Source organism: Anabrus simplex, chromosome 9, assembly GCF_040414725.1.
Source record: "Anabrus simplex isolate iqAnaSimp1 chromosome 9, ASM4041472v1, whole genome shotgun sequence".
In the NCBI taxonomy this organism is placed as follows: Eukaryota; Metazoa; Arthropoda; class Insecta; order Orthoptera; family Tettigoniidae; genus Anabrus; species Anabrus simplex.
In genome coordinates, this window is record NC_090273.1 from 126,142,731 (window position 1) to 126,164,085 (window position 21,355).

At 38.0% G+C, this 21,355-nt stretch overlaps 1 protein-coding gene across 1 annotated transcript in view; it reads right to left on the reverse strand.

Moving 5' to 3' along the window:
• cni (protein cornichon) overlaps window positions 1–21,355 on the reverse strand; it is an 80,021-nt gene that overhangs the window by 24,779 nt on the left and 33,887 nt on the right. The window contains exon 4 of the mRNA XM_067153615.2: window positions 3,596–3,739. Coding sequence (XP_067009716.1) covers window positions 3,596–3,739 — 144 coding nt within the window. The remainder of the gene's footprint in view (window positions 1–3,595; window positions 3,740–21,355) is intronic.

Consider the following 21,355-nt stretch of genomic DNA (forward strand, 5'->3'; position numbering starts at 1 on the left):
TTGCACTGTAGGAGAGTAATATAAATTGTACCACAATATGTACGTAAATAACCTATTGTGTGACGAACAGTACTTTAAGGGAATAGTAGCCTGTACTTTGCAATATCGAACCGCTATCATGAACACTTCAAGAGTGCCGTATGGAACGGGCGTATCGCGTCGGACGACATAAATCGCGACGGGCGTAAAATTTGACACCTCGTCGTACGTGTCCAGGTCCATTGTGCGGTAATTGGACGAAGATTAAAATAGTGTAAATATTAAATTTTTGGGTCTAGGATATTAATTTGTTGTATAAAAGTTAAAGTGTTCAGTGTTAACGTTGTCAATGGTGAAGTTTTGTGATAATTAAGGTATTAGTGTAAAATGGTAATGTGCCAGGAAATCTTTTGTGGAACTACGCCATCAAGAATGGAGGAGTAAAATGCAGAGAGGGGCCGAAAGGAGCCTCTCATCTGCAAAGCTGTAATGGAATACCGAGAAACTAAGATGAGTACATAATGTATATAATATTTGGGAAATGTTAGCGTGATTGGGAAAAATGGGAATAATTTGATGATACTTGTATGTAACAAGATGAGTCGCTTAACGACCCCATCCTAAATTTGTAGCACGGACAGTAGTAAATAATAACAATGTAAATAATCGGGTCTTTTTCTGTATTCAGTTTGTTGTAGATGTAAATTTTGTAGATATAGGGTAGTACGTTAAGTCATGCATGCATTCATATTTCTTTGTAGTCAATAATTTTCTTTATATTTGATTTTGGTTATGATAGTTAAATAAGACCCGATATGTGTTTTTCTGTTTTGTCATTTTAACGAGCTATGTAATGACACTGAAGGAAAATCCAGCTTCGCCATACCAGTTGTGTTTTGTTGTGATTAGTATGTTCATATTTTCAAAGTGAAGTTGTTCAAATTTGTGAGAAGCGATTATAATAATAAATTTCCAAGTAAATCGTATCTGGAGTTGATTAGTGCCAGAATAAATCGAAGTTGTAAAAGGGGTTATGCGTTAAACATATTAAGAGTGGACTACCGTGTAACAGGCGAAAATTAATATTTTTTAAAAAATTAATAATAATAAATAAAAATAAAACTACTTTTTTTAGAAGAATTTTTTTTTAAAATTGAATTTGGATATAATAATAATTCATGTGATATTGGAATTTTTAGTGAGCCGTGCGTAATAAAAAAATTTTTAGTGATCAGGTGTTGAGTTTATCAGGAATCATTTAATGACGGGATGTCGTTTTTAATTCGGAATTAAAGTGTGTGGTAATTTAACTTGATCAATTAATAATATTGAAATGTAGATCGGTGCTAATAATCCGTACATGTTAATGAACGTGTGGTTTAAATTACGGTCCAATATATTTTTTTTTACGTATAAATATCGTGTCTTAAAATTTGCAATTCAGTAGCCGGAACACGTAGGACTAATATTACGAAACCATGATTGTCAAATTTTGGTAAATATAATTTCAAGATGTTACGATTATTTGTGGAGAATGAACTAAGGCGTAGATCAAAATGAGATGAAAATGTTAAAGAATCTGCAGTCAGATAATAAAAGGTCGTACGATGCCAGAAGTAAATAAATAAGTCAGTTGATAATTCTGTGAGAAATAAATGAATCAAGGAATATTGAGATAGAAAAGGAAATAAATTCCGTACGAGAGACACTTAGGATATTGAAATGAGTGTAAAATGTACGGGCAGTGTCACAGAGAAATACTGAGTTACATAGCGGGTAGAATTCGAACCCGTGACAGCATGTACGAAATAAATAGACTGCACAGCTATTCGTCGAGATACTACGGATCTAAGGATAGTGAGAGTTCAGATTCCACATAAATGATCGGATATTGTAATCATTGTAATGACGAGTAATGACAATCATGATGTCGTGATGATAATAATAATAATAATAATAAATATTGCAGATAAATGATTGGACCGCCTTAATTAAATGAGCGTTGATAAAGATGTTAAACGGGAATCTAAATGGATAATATGCAACCGATAATAATAACAATGTAAGGACGATGTTAAATCATCGCGGTCAGATTAATAATAATTGTTATAATAATAACAGTAATGATGACGTTGGTTGATCAGTGAAATAATTATAATTGCGACCGATATCTTAATATATTTTGGCGGAAGTGACCGGTTCATAAATAATAATAACCTCTTGAGTGGCGTGAATAATAATAATAAAATCTGGAGTCACCTATTTAATAATAATAATAATAACCACAAGAGGGATATAATAATAATAACATTAATAACCATTTGTGTTTGCATCCCGCATAATAATGACGATATTAATCAAACGTGACAGTGCCAGGAACCGTTGAGTATAATAATAATAATAATAATAATAATAATAATAATAATAATAATAATAATAATAATAATAATAATTTCGAGGATGATAATTTCATGGATAAATGAATATTTCTGACGATAATTAATTAATTGGTGACAACATCCCTCGATTCGTATGTTTGATTAATAAGAGTGATAAATATTATAAACATTTGTTACCTCGTTATAGTACGGTTTCCGCACGGGACGAGTTACAGTAATACTTGGTGTGTTTGTTTACTTCGCCCGCGATGCGAGGGGGGTCATTGCCACGGTATTTCCAACCGCTTCTCGTTATCTCATCTGTGGCAGTAGTCTACTGAGGCTACTTTGTAACATTTCAGATCATGTGTAAATAAAATATAAATGCTAATTCAGTGGTATGGCATCAGCTGGACATCGTAAGATAGGAACTGTCCGTGTAATCCATTTTTCGTAATTCACGAGAAACATTACCCAGTCCGAGTACCGGTCTCAGAAAAATGTATATAGCCGGAGTACATCATCTTAGTTAAATCGAGAAGCCGACCGTAACATGGGTTATGCTCGGGCTCCCGATAGAAGGAAGCTATATCCTTGAACAACGGTTCGATTCAAATGGAATCGATCCGTAAATTATACCTCAAAATGTAATTTTATTTCAGAAGCAACCCAGCACGATATTGATACCACTTGCGGTATAGCAAGTGATTTTATTTATGTAACGTGTGGGAATTTAAATATCGTTGCCAAATGTATCATAGTTTCGTACGTCGGATGGCGTAATAAACTGCTTTTTCTGGCAATTATTTCAAAGGAAACCATTCTCATAATCTTTTTATTGTAGTTAGATGATGCCCTTTTAAAGTTAACAGTCACTTCCTAGTCCTAGCATGGAGTCCTTAAATTCAAGTTTACAATCGAGCCTTCCCCATTTTAATTTTAAATTGCTCCGTTCATTCCCGTGTTCATTTATGCCGCTATATTTATATTTGATGACTTAAATAATGAACCGACACCCCTGAGATAAATGCTAGTCTGGGACTCGGGAGGTGGACGGGTGCAGTATATAAGGATGAACAATAGGAAGAAAATTAACTTTTTCTAGAAAATAATATTACAATCAAGAAATAAATTGTATCAATACTTATAAATACTTGCAATTCACTGAAATCATTGCAATTAGGAAAGTACTTTCATTCAAAAAAAAAAACAGTATAAATTTGAAAATACAAACTTACCCGTATAAGTAATAGAAGAATGAAAACAGGTAAAACGCTAACTTAATCCATCCTTCTTTCTGACATCTGTTTAAGACATCAGCATTCATGATACTAGTGGGGTCATATAAACCAGGACCTGTCATCACTGGCCTGGTTCGATACCTAAATGGAAAAAGAATGAAAATATATTCAATTATTTCTTCGGCAATACAGTCTAAGCTCGATATCTTGAACCTCCATTACTCGAATTTTCAATATCTCCAAGTAACTTAAATTACCCGGGCGTTTGTGCTAGTCTTCATGTGTATTTATTTCTCTATTACTCGAAATTCGGTTACACAAATTTCTTGATTTCTCCAAGCAACTTTCCTCCCTTGAAGCAAAAAATACTCTGTAACTCTAATTTTGTGCAACATTAACTGTGCAATATGGCATTTGTGGTTTGTGAGGAATAGTTAACAAGTAAAGAAAGGTTTAAAGAGATGCTGGGAGCTAATATGACGAGAACTGAAAAACTAAAACTTCTAATGATCGGAAAATCGGCAAAACCTCGCTGTTTCTCGGGTGTGAATTAATTACCGGTCACGTACGAAAGCAACCCTGGAAGTTGCGGATGACAAGCTCCATTTACGAATCTCGGCTGCGTGGTACTGACGAGAAGTTTCAACTTGAAGGGAGGAAAGGTTAACAGTAACAAACAGAAGAGACTAACGGATTTTTCCAAAGGTGTTAAACGAGCTATGTTTCTTATTCCACTACTGTATGTACTGTATCCTGTCTTTTAAAAAGTTACTATAATAAGGGTTATAATTAAAGTGATGCCGTACAACAGAGTTTGTTTTTATATTCTTAAAATAGTGCTAAAATAATGTATTCAATAGATACATTTGATTCAATTAAGTGCTATACATACTCAAAAACTGTATTCTCTATATCTCCAAATTTTGATAACTCAAAATAAAATTTAGATCCCGAGGTGATTTGAGATATCAAGGTTCCACTGTATTTTCAAAATCTAGCAACGTACTGTGGAAAGGAGCATATTTTTTTAAAATGTCAGCATTATTCTGGATATTTGTCGAAAAACTTACACAGGGTTAGAGAAACATATATAGACAAATTCAATTCAATTATTCAACAAATATGCTAGTTGAATGAATGAAAAAATCACTAATGAAGATATGTACATTATTTACAAACAAAAGGAACTCTCATACTGTAACAATAAAAATGGAAGGTTTTGCCCTGTTGTCTTTCAGACACTTTGTTCAATAGTATTATGCGGTGATACTGCACTTTAAGATGAATGTTTTCAGAAAAATAGCATAATATTTCAAAAATTTCTTGACCTGCAAGAATCCAGTTTATTGTAATTCTTTAAGGGCAGAAGTACATGAGCGGTTATTGAAATAATGCTCAAACTTACAACATTTCTCACTATATTATATTAAAGATGGAAATGCACAAATTTTGTCATGTAAAGTCAAAGCCTTGCTGATTTTAATGGATTGCAATTCATGGTATTTAGACGTCTAGTTTCTTGTAAAGAATTTTTTGAATTCTAGTCATTTTTCAAGGTCTCATTGAAACATGTCGTCGTACTGGTACCACTGCTTCCAAATTTTCACCACACACTCATAGCTGCATGAAACTCTTGAAATTCTAGAATTTAAACATTTGATAAATATGTTTCAGTTATAAATTAAAATATAATCTTAAATCATTGTAACTTTTAACAACAAAAAAGGTTTATATAAAACACAATTTAGAAGCATATTAAAAATTCTACAGTTTTAGAATCACAGTTCAGTCATAAATGGGTGTGCAACATTTAATATCTCTAGGTAGAGTAGTTTAGAAGCAATATGTACCTAAGCGAGAGAGAAAAAAAAAAAAACAGAGTTGTCAGCAGTGATGTAATATATACAGGTGTTCATAAATCGGCATAAATAGCCAATTTGGATAAATACCGGGGTATTTTAGATTTTTCATTAAAACTCCTGAGTCACGGTAAGTTAAACCTTAAAAAAAAAAGGGTACCGGTATGCAAACTATTCCACATTAACTTTTTAGAAATGTAACAACATTAGATAGTTAATAAAATTAAATTTAATTAGAATTGGGACTTAAAAACAGAATTAGATTGGGAATTAGATCAGGAGATAAAATTCAATAGTTATAACCTGAAAAACTCAGAATTGAACTAGGCCTTTGGCAAACATTGAGATAAAAGTTGGGGGAAAATTATTATAATAATGTTATTCGCTTTACGTCCAACTAACTACTCTTTTACGGTTTTCGGAAACGCCGAGGTGCCAGAAATTTGTCCCACAGGAGTTCTTTTACGTGCCAGTAAATCTACTGACATGAGGCTGACGTATTTGAGCACCTTCAAATACCACCGGACTGAGCCAGGATCGAACCTGCCCCGTTGGGGTCAGAAGGCCAGCGCCTCAACTGTCTGAGGAAATTTATTCAGAGCATTGGCCAAGTTCTGTAAAAGGTGTAATGTACAGTTTTCAACACACTGTATATGTTTTTCAGAACATTTTGTAATATCATTCATATATAAAATAAATAATCAAATAACCAAAAAATGAAGGATTTCCCTGTGTAAGAAAGCCTTTGAGGAGAAGAAGCAGCTCTTAACTAATAAATCCTTAAATACTGAACAAAAGAAATTATTTATCAAAACGTTCATTTGGAGTGTGCTGCTATACGGCTGTGAAGGATGGACTCTCTTGAAGGAGGACGTGAAACGACTAGAGGCAGTGGAAATGTGGCTATGGAGGAAGATGACAAGAACTAGCTGAATTGAGAAGAAAACTAATGAAGCAGTGCTTAGAGAAATAAACACCCAGAGACATTTAATAACAACGATAAAAAGGAGAAAAGCATCAGTTTTCGGTCACATTCTCCGGCATAATAACTTCATAAAGAACTTGTTCGAAGGCAAGGTGATGGGAAAGAAAGGCAGAGGGAAACCACGGAAGAAGATCATTGAAGACGTAGTTGAGATGATGGGATGCCAAGGTTATGGAGAGATGAAAAGGATCGCAGAGAGAAGAGATCAATGGTTGCAGCGACAAGGCGAAGCCTTTAGATGATGATGATGATGATGAACCAAAAAATGAGTAAATAGAAAATTAACAGTTATACTTAAAAAAAGTTATAAAAAATAGAGCCCTTACTTAATTTAGGTTTAATGAAGCTTAACAAATGTATTAGGCTATTCATAATCATACATAATGAATCTCTTTAGGCTTAGGCCTATATTCCAATTTACAATGAAAAATATCAATTGAGTAGTACAAATACAACTAATCTGAGTTTTCATCACGCTCAGTCTCAGATGTACTCTTCATCTGAGAGCGAAATGTGGCCATCATCGCTGTCCTCGCTATCGTCGCTACAAGAAACTTGCATTTGATCATTACTGGTGTTTTCAAATTCTTTTTCGCTGCACCCGCCTTATTTCCTTGGACTCTTTTCTTTTCTTGGTTTTGGACTTCTGTTTAGCAGATTCCAGTTGTGTGACATGTAAGCTATCTGTTCAGCCCTTTCAATTGTAAATTGGTTTCTTTTCTTACAGTGGATCCAGCTGAATGTGCTAAACGTTCTTTCAATAGCAGCAGACGTTACTGCAGCGCCTAAAATTCTCACAACAACATCAGCTAGCACACATGTTCCTTAGAAGCCCCTCCACCATAACATAGGGCTAATTGCTTTCTCTTTTTCAGTATCTTTTAATCCTTCCCAAAGAATGGGTCGCTGACATAGCCCCTATTTGTCTCTGTAGTTCGCAATGCTTTGCCAAAGTTCAACTACTTTTGTTCCCATGCTACTGCCGACTTCACAGACGAACTCAATAGCATTAAGCAGTTCAACAGGTTTCAAATTGCAATCTTGAGATGAAGGGTTCAAGAAGACGGCAGCCAGATGAATTTAACCGACACCAAATTTGACACGTTTCTCCAGTTTGGATAGCACAGTTTTCTCAGATTTTTTAAGAGGGGATTGTGGAATTTCTTGCTTGAGAGTGTTGTGTAGTTTGTGAAACATTGTGGATTATGTATGGGGGTGTTGGACTCAAAGGCAGTAAAAAGTTCAATGACTGGATCAAAAAAGTTCACCCATTATAGGGCCCACATACTACAAAAACTTCCTGATATGCATTTATATTATTTAGAGTATGATTTAAAAAATTAATATTTTTTAATATTTAAAATTGAAAAGAAATAATGCAATTTTACTAAGCATTTTTTTAAATGACCTTTTTATTGAATATATTTTGTTACCTTTTGAGTTTTGGCATACACATATTTCAGTTAATATGCATATAGCCTACTCTTACTACAAAAGCAGCTTTTCCCTCCCTCATCTTTGTTGCTCATTTCCAGTACTGTAACCGACCTTCTCAATATTTTGGTATTTATTAAAATTTAAAACACAAAACAACCAAAAGGTTTTATCTAATATTTTACTTAAGGAAAAAACACACGTTAAGAACTAAGAAAGACAAGGTTACAATGCCAAAATACCCGGACGTCCATTTTCTTTTTTTTTTTTCTTTTTTTGAAGGATCAATATTGTTCCTGATTTCAATTTAAGGCATCAAATACCCGTGTTTTAGTCCTTGTTTGTCCAACACTTCATCAACACATCAAAAAGTGTTGTACAAAGCTCAAAAACTGAAAATACCCTCATTTTGGGCATTTAAATGACCACAGGGTATTGTACCCAGGCGAGATGGGCCATAGGCGTCATTTGATATTATCAGATAAATTCAGGAATATGAGAACATTGAAATACACACTGTAAGTCAGTTGGGCGGATAGAAAGATTTCAACATTTTCAGACCTGCAAGCGACAAGTTGGAGCCAGTATATTTAGACCTGTATAATGGGTGGTGTATTTTCATGTCGGAAGTTAAGAGGATTATTCGACCGAGAGGTACACGAGATAGCCAATACATTAGTTACGAAATTAGAAAGGGAGAAACCCAACACAAAGGGGCTGATTGCCCCAGGGAAGTGACGGAGAGTTATTCCTGAACAAGGCTGCTCGCCAAACGTCAGCAAATACTGAGAAGTGTTGCAACGAATTTCCCATGCCTCCAGGCAAATTTGTTGTCAAGTTGTCGAGGAGAGATATTTAAACTACCCGCTGCAGTTTTAGCCAATGACATAATTTCTAAAATGCCCACAGATGCACCAACATGACAGAACAAAATGTGAACTCCAGTTATCTTCTGAATTAATTATAATTAAAATATTCCAACCACCGAATTGAACAGATGGGAATTTTTAGATATCATCCCCATGTTAATTGACTGTAAGTTTAGTGAATTAAGGTATAGAATTCTAGGAATAGACCCCCACTGAATGGCTATTGGTCAGAAAATACAACGCTTACATTGACGCGACTTAGCGTGCGAAAAGAGGACAGAAATCCAGTAATATCTTCGTAATCTACGAGCAATGTGGGATAAGAATATGACACGTGAATGTTTATCGCCAGTTTATTACGAGGGATAAGTTAAGACATCCAAATCAACTTGCAAGCGCCGATTTATGAAAACCAACCCCCCTCTCTCAGGAATGACCATTGATGAACCATGCGGAAAAGCACATCATCCATAAATACGATGGACTGGAACCTCACTAACACACTTTGACACTACCTCAAAACACTAAGTCAGTTAGAGCCGCGAGTACATGGAGACGGTTCCGCGCCAAAAGTACGTGAGTCAGTATGAAAGTGGAGATGGACAGTGATATTATTCGTAGTGCTGAGTGTTAATATCAGTTTAACTTTTATGATGAATCTTGACAGATGGTAAAACAATTATCCAGAGCAGGAAACATAAGCGAGGCGAACACTAGACGGCCGATGAATATTTCGGGAAGTGCCGGTTGAAAACCGCGATACGCGCCGGGTCGAGTAAAACAACACATCGTTGTAAGTGTCCATTCTTATGGTTCGGGCATAACCGAAGACAGAATTGTGATAGTGTAATGGGCCATAGTCACTTATCAGTGTTTTGATATTTAATTTATTGTAACTTCATAATTAAGGTGTTGGTAATGGGTAATCGCCCAGGAGTGGTTTTTTTTATTAATGTTATAAAGTTCAGCAAGATGAACGAGTAGACGAATATGGGGCCTCACAATCGCCACGAGACACTGCAATTCTACAGAGGAATGAGTACACAGATTTGATTTATTTTGGGGATGTTATCACAATAAGACGGGGATATGTGTACATTAATCATGGTTACTTAACGTAATGCATGGAACGCTTCACGAATCCATGATTTTATTTAAGATGGACGGATGAACTAATTTACGTTAATGTAATTATGGGTCAGACTAATTATTTTATTATTTGTTTGTTATATGTTCATAGTGTGGTTACTGTAGTCACGTCCTAGTTCGTGAACCATGGGCAATGGCTGAGTGGCCTAATAAGTGGCCCTGAGAGTCGGGATACCAGTTGCTATAGAATGGAAGTGGGCATCTCGGACATATTCTGAGTCATGGCCCTCCTTGTGCTCAGGTAACTAGGACTATATAATTCACCGGTGGTCCATAACCTGTCAGAGCAGAGATCCTCACTTGGACTATGTGTAAGTAGGGTAGCATCCTGCTTCTGGACCTATGGGAGTAACGGAGTCCCACTCCCATTTGACAGCCGAGGGACTCCTTGGAAACAACTTAGCAAACGAAATGGAATTCGATGGGGAGCTATCAATATTAATAGGGCATTTGGAAGAAAGCAGAACTGGCTGAGTCAGCAAAGAGGATGCATCTGGATGTGCTAGGAGTAAGTGATATTCGGGTAAGGGGAGATAACGAGGAAGAGATAGATTATACAAGTGTACTTGACGGGTGTTAGAAAGGGAAGGGCACAGTCTGGGGTAGGGCTGTTTATCAGGAATACCATTGCACGCAACATAGTTTCTGTTAGACTCGTAAATGAGCGAATGATGTGGGTAGATTTGTCAGTTGGAGGAATTAGGACTAGGATTGTCTCCGTGTATTCACCATGTAAGAGTGCAGATGAGGATGAAGTTTACAATTTTTATGAACCATTGAGTGACATCGTGGTCAGTGTCAACAGCAAGGTTAGAATAGTGCTAATGGGCGATGTCAATGCGAGAGTTGGGAATAGAACTGAAGGATACGAAAGGGTGATTGGTAAATGTGGGGAAGATATGGAAGCTAATGGGAATGGGAAGCATCTGCTGGACTTCTGTGCTAGTCTGGGTTTAGTAGTTACGAATACATTCTTCAAGCATAAGGCTATTCACCGCTACACATGGGACGCTAGGGGTACCACATCCATAATAGACTATAGGCCTATCTTAACAGACTTCGAATTCAGGAAATCTGTTAGGAATGTATGAGTTTTCCGGGGATTTTTCGATGATACAGACCCCTATCTGATCTGTAGTGAACTAAGTATCTCTAGACCTAGGGTAGAGAAAGTGAAATCTGTCTGCAAATGAAATAGGGTAGAAAATCTCCCAGGACGAGGAAATTAGACAGAAGTACATGGATATGATTAGTGAGAAGTTTCGAACAGTAGACAGTAAGCACGTTCAGGATATAGAAAGTGAATGGGTGGCATACAGGGATGTTGTAGTAGAAACAGCAAGGGAATGCCTAAGAACAACTGTGTGTAAAGATGGGAAAAGGCAAACATCTTGGTAGAATGATGAAGTGAGAGCAGCTTGTAAACGTAAAAAGAAGGCTTATCAGAAATGGCTCCAAACAAAGGCCGAGGCGGATAGGGATTTGTACATAGATGAAAGAAACAGAGCGAAACAAATAGTTGTTAAATCCAAAAAGAAGTCGTGGGAAGATTTTAGTAATAACCTGGAAAGGCTAGGTCAAGGAGCAGGGAAACCTTCCTGAACAGTAATTAAGAATCTTAGGAAGGGAGGGAAAAAGGAAATGAACAGTGTTTTGAGTAATTCAGGTGAACTCATAATAGATCCCAGGGAATCACTGAAGAGGTGGAGGGAATATTTTGAACATCTTCTCAATGTAAAAGGAAATCTTCCTGGTGGTGTTGCGAACAGCCAAGCTCATGGAGAGGAGGAAAATGATGGTGAAATTACGCTTGAGGAAGTGGAAAGGATGGTAAATAAACTCCATTGTATAAAACAGCAGGAATAGATGAAATCAGATCTGAAATGGTGAAGTATACTGGGAAGGCTTCATAGAATAGTAAGATTAGTATGGAGTGTTGGTAAGATACCTTCAGATTGGACAAAAGCAATATTTGTACCTCTCTATAAGCAAGGGAACAGGAAGGATTGCAACAACTATCGAGGTATCTCATTGATTAGTATACCAGGCAAAGTATTCACTGGCATCTTGGGAGGGAGGGTGCGATCAGTCGTTGAGAGGAAGTTGGATGAAAACCAGTGTGGTTTCAGACCACAGAGAGGCTGTTCGTAGTTTACATGGATCATCTGCTGAAAGTTATAAAATGGCAGGGAGGGATTCAGTTAGGTGGAAATGTAGTAAGCAGTCTGGCCTATGCTGACGACTTGGTCTTAATGGCAGATTGTGCCGAAAGCCTGCAGTCTAATAACTTGGAACTTGAAAATAGGTGCAATGAGTATGGTATGAAAATTAGCCTTTCAAAGACTAAATTGATGTCAGTAGGTAAGAAATTCAACAGAATTGAATGTCAGATTGATGATACAAAGCTAGAACAGGTCAATAATTTCAAGTATTTAGGTTGTGTGCTCTCCCAGGATGGTAATATAGTAAGTGAGATTGAATCAAGGTGTAGTAAAGCTAATGCAGTGAGCTCGCAGTTGCGATCAACAGTATTCTGTAAGAAGGAAGTCAGCTCCCAGACAAAACTATCTTGAGATCGTTCTGTTTTCAGACCAACTTTGCTTTATGGGAGTAAAAGCTGGGTGGACTCAGGAGATCTTATTCATTAGAAGTAACATATGAATAATAACACAGTAAATGCGTCCACCTATTCAATACTATTTGTATTTACAGTAGTAGTATCTACTACTGATATCCATGAGTGTATAATTTTTACAACACTAAGCACCCCATTTATACTTTGTTCCAAACTTCTTAGTATGTATATTCCTCGTATATTTATTAATTATTACTCACCTGTACCATACTAACATTTCTCATTTCATTACCACACTTCACTTTATAAATTTTAAAATCCACAAGATTTTTAACGTTTAAATAACATGTTTTAGGATTCGACAAGAGTTGTTTATGCTTTAATATGGCTGATGATGACCCCTAGGTGGGTCGAAACTAGTTCCATGTAATTTAAAATATTGTAAATACAAATAGTATTGAATAGGTGAACACCTTTACTGTGTTATTATTCATATGTTATTCTCAGTTCAATACGGACCAAAAACATGAAATTCATAACCCTTGATAAGTTAGAAGTAACAGACATGAAAGTAGCAACAATGATTGCTGGTACAAACAGGTGGGAACAATGGCAGGAGAGTACTCTGAATGAGGAGGTGAAGGCTAATTTAGGAATGAATTCGATGGATGAAGCTGTACGCATAAACTGGCTTCAGTGGTGGGTCATGTGAGGCGAATGGAGGAGGATAGGTTACCTAGGAGAATAATGGACTCTGTTATGGAGGGTAAGAGAAGTAGAGGTAGACCAAGACGATGATGGTTAGACTCAGTTTCTAACGATTTAAAGATAAGAGGTATAGAACTAAATGAGACCACAACACTACCGTAGTTGCAAATCGAGGATGGTAGCGATGTTTAGTAAATTCACAGAGGCTTGCAGACTGAATGCTGAAAGGCATAACAGTCTCTAATGATAATGTATGTATATATATATATAGTGTAAATATGGGTTATATCTTTCAATTAATGCATGCTGTTTTTAAATTGATTTGAGTTCATTTAAAATGTTAGGTTTTTCTTTATGCTAACCCAGTTTATTTAGATCTCTCAATCACTGCGGTGATTATTTGTACCGTAGTTATACATATTTGTTACCAGAAATCCAGACATATGAAAGTGCCAGGGTGTTTAATTGTGTGTTTGCGTATGGAAGGTCATAAGAAATAATAATAATTATTATTATTATTATTATTATTTTTATTATTATTATTATTATTATTATGCTTTGTGAGTTTGCAAGTTAAAGTAATTTAATTGTGGAGAAACATATGGCACATGGAAGCCTTTAATTCAAGCTGAAAATTTTATTTTAATATTATTTGTTGATTTAATGATTTTGGACTCCATAGTAATCAAAATAAGTTATTTAGAAGCGATAGAGGCACTAATATATGATGGTCATGTCATGTTGAAGGCCCAGAGTGGGTTAAACCAAATTTTTATTTCGGAAGTTGAGCGGGACAAAAATCCGGCAGAGATCAATTTGAGTCGTACCGATGATGATAAAATATATGAATCCCAAGGCCCGTCGATGTCATATGCCGATTCCAGTGCTATGCGTGGCAGACGAGTCCATGCACCAAGGATTATAAATGAAATGTTTGAAGAGTTCCAGTGAAATAAATGAACTTCAAATGAGAAGGAAAGAATAATTTAGCGCTTGCAGGGACTGGATTGAGAATCCCACCCGCGAGGTGTCATGGGATTTGAGATTTGTCTTGGGAGAACATGGTGTTCCTATAAGTTAATAACAGTACAAAATGAAGTAAGGTTGCGGTTCAAAGACCGTTATTGTGTCCCGACCGATGTGAAATCGGATCTTGTCTGTTCATATGGGACTTGACATGTGTGACTAAATTATAAGGACTGAACATTAAAATTTAAAAGGTAAAAATAATAATATTCCAAGTGATTCAGGATTTAACTGATCGCTTAGTGTCCAAACAGGATCGGAATCGTGAAGGTTACGGATTAATAATAATAATGGTTAACTGCTGTGAAAGAATTGATGATAATTTATAATAATAATAATAATAATAATAATAATAATGAGCCTCCGTGGCTCAGACGGCAGCGTGTCGGCCTCTCACCGCTGGATACCGTGGTTCAAATCCCGGTCACTCCATGTGAGATTTGTGCTGGACAAAGCGGAGGTGGGACAGGTTTTTCTCCGGGTACTCCGGTTTTCCCTGTCATCTTTCATTCTAGAAACACTCTCCATTCTCATTTCATTGCATCTATCATTCATTAATATATCACTTAGGGAGTGGCGACCCCATCGTACTAACAGCCTATATCTGCTTCATTCATTACATCCCTGACCCGGTCTGGAAAACAGGTTGTAGGTTTTCATTTTCAATAATAATAATAATAATAATAATAATAATAATAATAATAATAATAATAATAATAATAATAATAATAATAATCTCCAGGAAATCAACATCTCAGAAGACATTGAACAGGACAGATGTAAATTCAGAGCCAAAATCGATAATCACCACTTTGAAGACAAACCCAACACCAGAGCTACTATAACTTGGACAGAAGAACGAAGGAAGCAGCTCAGCGAAGAGGATGAAGAGATTTTATGAGGAAAAGAAGGCCAACACATCGGCTAAGCAAGTTCAACCATGCTCCTGAGTAGGGCATAACAATGTAAAAAAATAAAATAATAATAATTTGAAGCAGCTTAAGAAGAAGAACTTACAATATTATTTCTGAGAATAATAATAATAATAATAATAATAATAATAATAATAATAATAATAATAATAATAATAATAATAAGAGAAATGTCACGCAACAATATATAACACGTCTCAACAAGGTACTATCATCAAAACTGACAGCTAAACATCTTACCAAAGCAGTCAATACGTATGCCGTACCACTGCTCACATACTCCTTTGGTATCATAAAATGGACCCAAACAGAACTTCAGCAGTTACAAACGAAAACAGCAGTTTCACTCACCCGGTACCATATGCACCATCCTAAATCTGCAACCGAACGTCTTACACTCCCGAGATCAGAAGGTGGTAGGGGCTTTATATCCATTGTCAATTTACATAGCAATCTGATATCAAGTCTAAGAGAATATTTCCACTCGAGAGCTGATACATCGTGTCTTCATCATGCTGTTTGCAGAGCTGATATAAACTATACGCCTCTCAATCTGTCGTCGCCAGAAATGCCTGTTTCTACCCCACCTACAAAAGAGATGAATATGGCCATGTGGAAGCAAAAACCTCTTCACGGGAAATACCCCCATGAACTGGATCAGCCTCATATCGACAAACCTGCGTCGCACGCTTGGCTGACCTACTCCGGTCTTTTCCAGAAACAGAAGGATTTGTTCTGGCCATCCAAGATCAAGTAATTGCTACACGGAACTACCGTAGATTTATCATGAAGGATCCAACAGTTGTCTCAGACAACTGCCGCCGCTGTTCCAGAACTACAGAGAGCATACAGCACATCATCTCTGGTTGCCCACACTTGGCCAACACCGATTATAAACATCGACATGATCAGGTAGCAAAAATCATTCACCTGAAACTTTCTGTAAAATGTGGATTTCTTCAGTCATCAACTGCATATTTGAAATATACACCTCCACCCATTCTCGAAAACTCTTCATATAAACTACTATGGGACCGAGAAGTCATAACCGATGTCACGCTCAGCAACAATAGGCCAGATATTATTCTAATCGATAAATCAAAAAGATCCGCATCCCTTATAGAAATTGCTTGTCCAAATACCTCCAATCTGCAAACAACAATAGCCACAAAGATATCAAAATACACAGAACTGGCAATAGAAATACAACGTCTGTGGAAACTAGAATCAGTCACCACAGTTCCAATAGTAATATCATGTACCGGTGTTATTCCAAAATGCTTGCACAGCTCTCTGGCCGCATTAAACCTGCATCATCACACATACGTAGAACTACAGAAAGCCACCCTTCTGAGCACTTGCCACATTGTGAGGAAGTTCCTAGGAACGACTTTTCCTCTGACTCACGCCAAACAGCATGAAGATCCAGGCCGCAGTTCCAGTAATACTGAAGAACAGATTCCCAAAACGGGGACATAAGAAGTCTGAAGTTGTTTGTATTTATTGTATAAATGTATATGTTGTAATTATTTCTGTTGTAAATATTTGTACATATATGTACCTGTAGTTTCATAATCAAGAGGGTGGCTCCTTGCTTAGGCCGAGTCAGCCCATTATGTTACCGGCACAAGCCGAGCCTTCCTAAAATGATAATAATAATAATAATAATAATAATAATAATAATAATAATAATAATCATAATAATAATAATGTTGAAATGAAAATATTAAATAGATAATGATCTTGCAATAATAATAATAATTAATTTTTGCAGATTAATTACAGGAAACATGACCCTTCATTTGAAACGTTGATGAATGTTGTAGTGTGGGAGGACCTCAGCTATCATAGCGCTACCATAACAGTCGGGGTGGTAGTGTGTTTAGACAAAAGTACAAGTAACGATAAATAATCAGAAGTACGCAGAGGAATATGCAAAGATATATGGCGATACAGTAGAGAGCTCAGTGTACTAAAATAATAATAATAATAATAATAATAATAATAATAATAATAACAATAATAAATGATGATGAGGAGTAGTATAAATCAAGGAAAATCACGCAGTAAGGAAGAAGCTAGGCCAATAACAATGCGAAATATAATATATATTTAACAACCATAATTTAACAAGATAAATAATTGCAAGTAGAAGAAAAATCCAAAAGGGGTGCCACATTTACAAATAATTATCCAATGGTACATAAAAGGAAAGCCTGTTGAACAAATTGGAAGTGTACAATATACACTGACTGACAGAGCAAATGCAACACCAAGAAGGAGTGGTCAGAACTTTATGCCAATTGCAGGGTAGACTGACGTCACTGAGGTATGCTCATGATGTGAAATGCGCCGCTGTGCTGCGCACGTAGCGAACGATAAATGGGACACGGCGTTGGCGAATGGCCCACTTCGTACCGTGATTTCTCAGCCGACAGTCATTGTAGAACGTGTTGTCGTGTGCCACAGGACACGTGTATAGCTAAGAATGCCAGGCCGCCGTCAACGGAGGCATTTCCAGCAGACAGACGACTTTACGAGGGCTATGGTGATCGGGCTGAGAAGGACAGGTTGGTCGCTTCGTCAAATCGCAGCCGATACCCATAGGGATGTGTCCACGGTGCAGCGCCTGTGGCGAAGATGGTTGGCGCAGGGACATGTGGCACGTGCGAGGGGTCCAGGCGCAGCCCGAGTGACGTCAGCACGCGAGGATCGGCGCATCCGCCGCCAATCGGTGGCAGCCCCACACGCCACGTCAACCGCCATTCTTCAGCATGTGCAAGACACCCTGGCTGTTCCAATATCGACCAGAACAATTTCCCGTCGATTGGTTGAAGGAGGCCTGCACTCCCGGCGTCCGCTCAGAAGACTACCATTGACTCCACAGCAAAGACGTGCACGCCTGGCATGGTGCCGGGCTAGAGCGACTTGGATGAGGGAATGGCGGAACGTCGTGTTCTCCGATGAGTCACGCTTCTGTTCTGTCAGTGATAGTCACCGCAGACGAGTGTGGCGTCGGCGTGGAGAACGGTCAAATCCGGCAGTAACTGTGGAGCGCCCTACCGCTAGACAACGCGGCATCATGGTTTGGGGCGCTATTGCGTATGATTCCACGTCACCTCTAGTGCGTATTCAAGGCACGTTAAATGCCCACCGCTACGTGCAGCATGTGCTGCGGCCGGTGGCACTCCCGTACCTTCAGGGGCTGCCCAATGCTCTGTTTCAGCAGGATAATGCCCGCCCACACACTGCTCGCATCTCCCAACAGGCTCTACGAGGTGTACAGATGCTTCCGTGGCCAGCGTACTCTCCTGATCTCTCACCAATCGAACACGTGTGGGATCTCATTGGACGCCGTTTGCAAACTCTGCCCCAGCCTCGTACGGACGACCAACTGTGGCAAATGGTTGACAGAGAATGGAGAACCATCCCTCAGGACACCATCCGCACTCTTATTGACTCTGTACCTCGACGTGTTTCTGCGTGCATCACCGCTCGCGGTGGTCCTACATCCTACTGAGTCGATGCCGTGCGCATTGTGTAACTTGCATATCGGTTTGAAATAAACATCAATTATTCGTCCGTGCCGTCTCTGTTTTTTCCCCAACTTTCATCCCTTTCGAACCACTCCTCCTTGGTGTTGCATTTGCTCTGTCAGTCAGTGTACATCGAAACAGAACCCTGAAAGAGAAAAAGCATGAAAGGGAGGGGGAAGGGAAGTAGGATGAGTAGTAGGACGGGGAAAGGATTTTCTTCACCGGGTATTGCTGAAGTTTAGTAATAGCATAGATCTAGGATGACATCTGAAAATAATTTACTATCGTCCGTAGCAGTGCGTGAATAAAAGCAGTCTAAGTTATGAGTTTTTAAAGGGAAGCATAACCACTCGACAGAAGAAAGTATTACAGCGGGCAATAGCCCAAATGAAAGTTTTGAGTCCAAATGCAGATAAATATTATAAGTCTTGCTCACCGAGTCGCTGTAGATAAGAGTCCAGATGAAATTGACATGATTACAATAAGCACAGTATTAGTGTGTGGTCCACCACTCCGCCACGAAGCCCGACTCAACGGTGGAAAGGCGGAGTGAGCAATATATAGTAGAAAGGAAGATTCCAGAAAAAGAACGCAGGCTACAAGCCAGTGAGTTCTAGAAACATAATGTCACGTGGTTACACAGCGCACAGGCACAGCGGAGTGCAGCGAAGATGACGTAATCAGTCAAGTAGACGACAGGTGAGTGAGGTGCATGGTGCGGCGAGAAGGAAGTAGAAGCGAGCAGCAGTAAACAAGGTAGGAATATGTAGAGTAGATTCGGCGATCGTAATAATGTTAGCATATAATAATCCTGGATGATACATGATGATTATCAAAATAAATTATAATAATTGAAATAATAATGATAATTATAATAATCGTAGGAAAATATAATAGAGAAAGTCGTCGTGTGTCAGATTGGTCGGAACCGTAATTGGTACTGCACCTGGGGAGATTACTGACAGTATGTGCAAAATAACCCATGGACGGTACATGTCATAATTATGCGAGCATTACAAATAACCTTCCCGTATGTTATTGTCATATTGACAAATGTAAATATTGAGCTAAGCCAAGAGTTGACAAGCTTTTTCTGGCCTGTTCGTAAATCTGGTTAAGTAGGCTAGGGTTCGTCCATCCAATTAGTTCCCGTTTTAGATACGATAACATTTCTATAGTAGGAAACCGGCCTACCTGAATGTAAATACTCGGAGGTGACTCATCCCAAGGAACGTGAAGATGATAGTAAATAAACTTTACTCACATGTCCGCATCTCCGAAATAGGATATCCAGTGGTGAAATGTCCTCTCATACGGACGTGAATTCAAACCCCAGGGATCAGCAGGTCAAATTCATCAACTGTTATCCACACTACCAGAGTAGTGATGTGAAACCAAAGTTATGTACAGTAGAAGTCCGATAGTCCGGCATGCTCGGGACCGGCCCGGTGCCGGATTACCGAAAATGACGGACTATCGAGCGGTACCTCTTACTACGATATAGGTTAAGGCGTACAGCGAAAACAGTTGTAACACAGCATTTTGCAGTAAAATGTTGATCAGCAGAATCATTAGTTTAATAACTTTAGCTCAAAATTAGGGCAGCACCAAATTTTCATTCAACACATTCAGTTTACAATATTTTAGTGTGACTTAAAAAGAATCTCAAATAACTTTTTGTTTTCGAGATCATTGTGGCGTGCCACAAAAGTTATTTCTGATTATATGTAAATCAGTAAGTACAGTGGCATTATAATTAGTATTACACTCGGCAAAAGTGATGAATTTATTTAGGGACTCTGCGGCTAGATCGCAAACTGTAGCGAAAAGTGCTTGCAATCAAAACAAGGAACTGAGTGTGTGGTGACAGCCAACAATGCCAATTGTGTCTAACAGTAGCAGACACGTTGTGGGCACTTCCGGGTGGTTTCGAACAACGCCATGCGCTTTAACTGTCGTAAAAAAAAAAAAATCTGGAATGTGCCGGACCATCGGGTGTTCCGGACTGTTGGATGCCGGACTAGCGGAATTCTACTGTATTCTTTTTCAGGATGGAATTTATAAAGGGTAATAATTGTCATTACGTAAAAATTTGTGAACTGAAGTCAATTAATTGCTCCTTATTGCAAATTCAATAGGAAACAGTTTTCATATCTTTTTATTGTAGTTAGTCTAGTATACCTATGGAATAAGTTGTCACTTCCCAGTCCTAATGTGGAGGCCTTTAATTTGTATCTATGAATGAGCCTTCTCCTACCTTAATTTGCATGCCCCATTCATCCCCGTGTTTATTTGTGCGCCTATATTTATATTCTGGGACTCAGAGGGTGAGCAGGTGCAGTATACACCGGGTAAATATCCAATTTATATTGACCTTCCCACTGGGTATTTACCCAGCCCACATCACTAGTTATCAGGAAACTGCAGTCAAAGTCATTTCAGGACCATATTCTTCCTGCTGCTGGCTCTCCTCATCTTCCCTCTTCCTTTTTCTGTTTCTTTTTCTTAAATTCTACCATCCTTAGTGGATTCGGCACTTGTTTTTTGGGGATTTTTAACACAGTCACGTCAAAGTCCCTCATCACCTTCAACATGTTTGCCCCAGGCTCGATACCCAAGTCTTCAAGAACACATTTTCTTGACATCATGCCCTCATTAAAACATATCACTACATCCAACACACC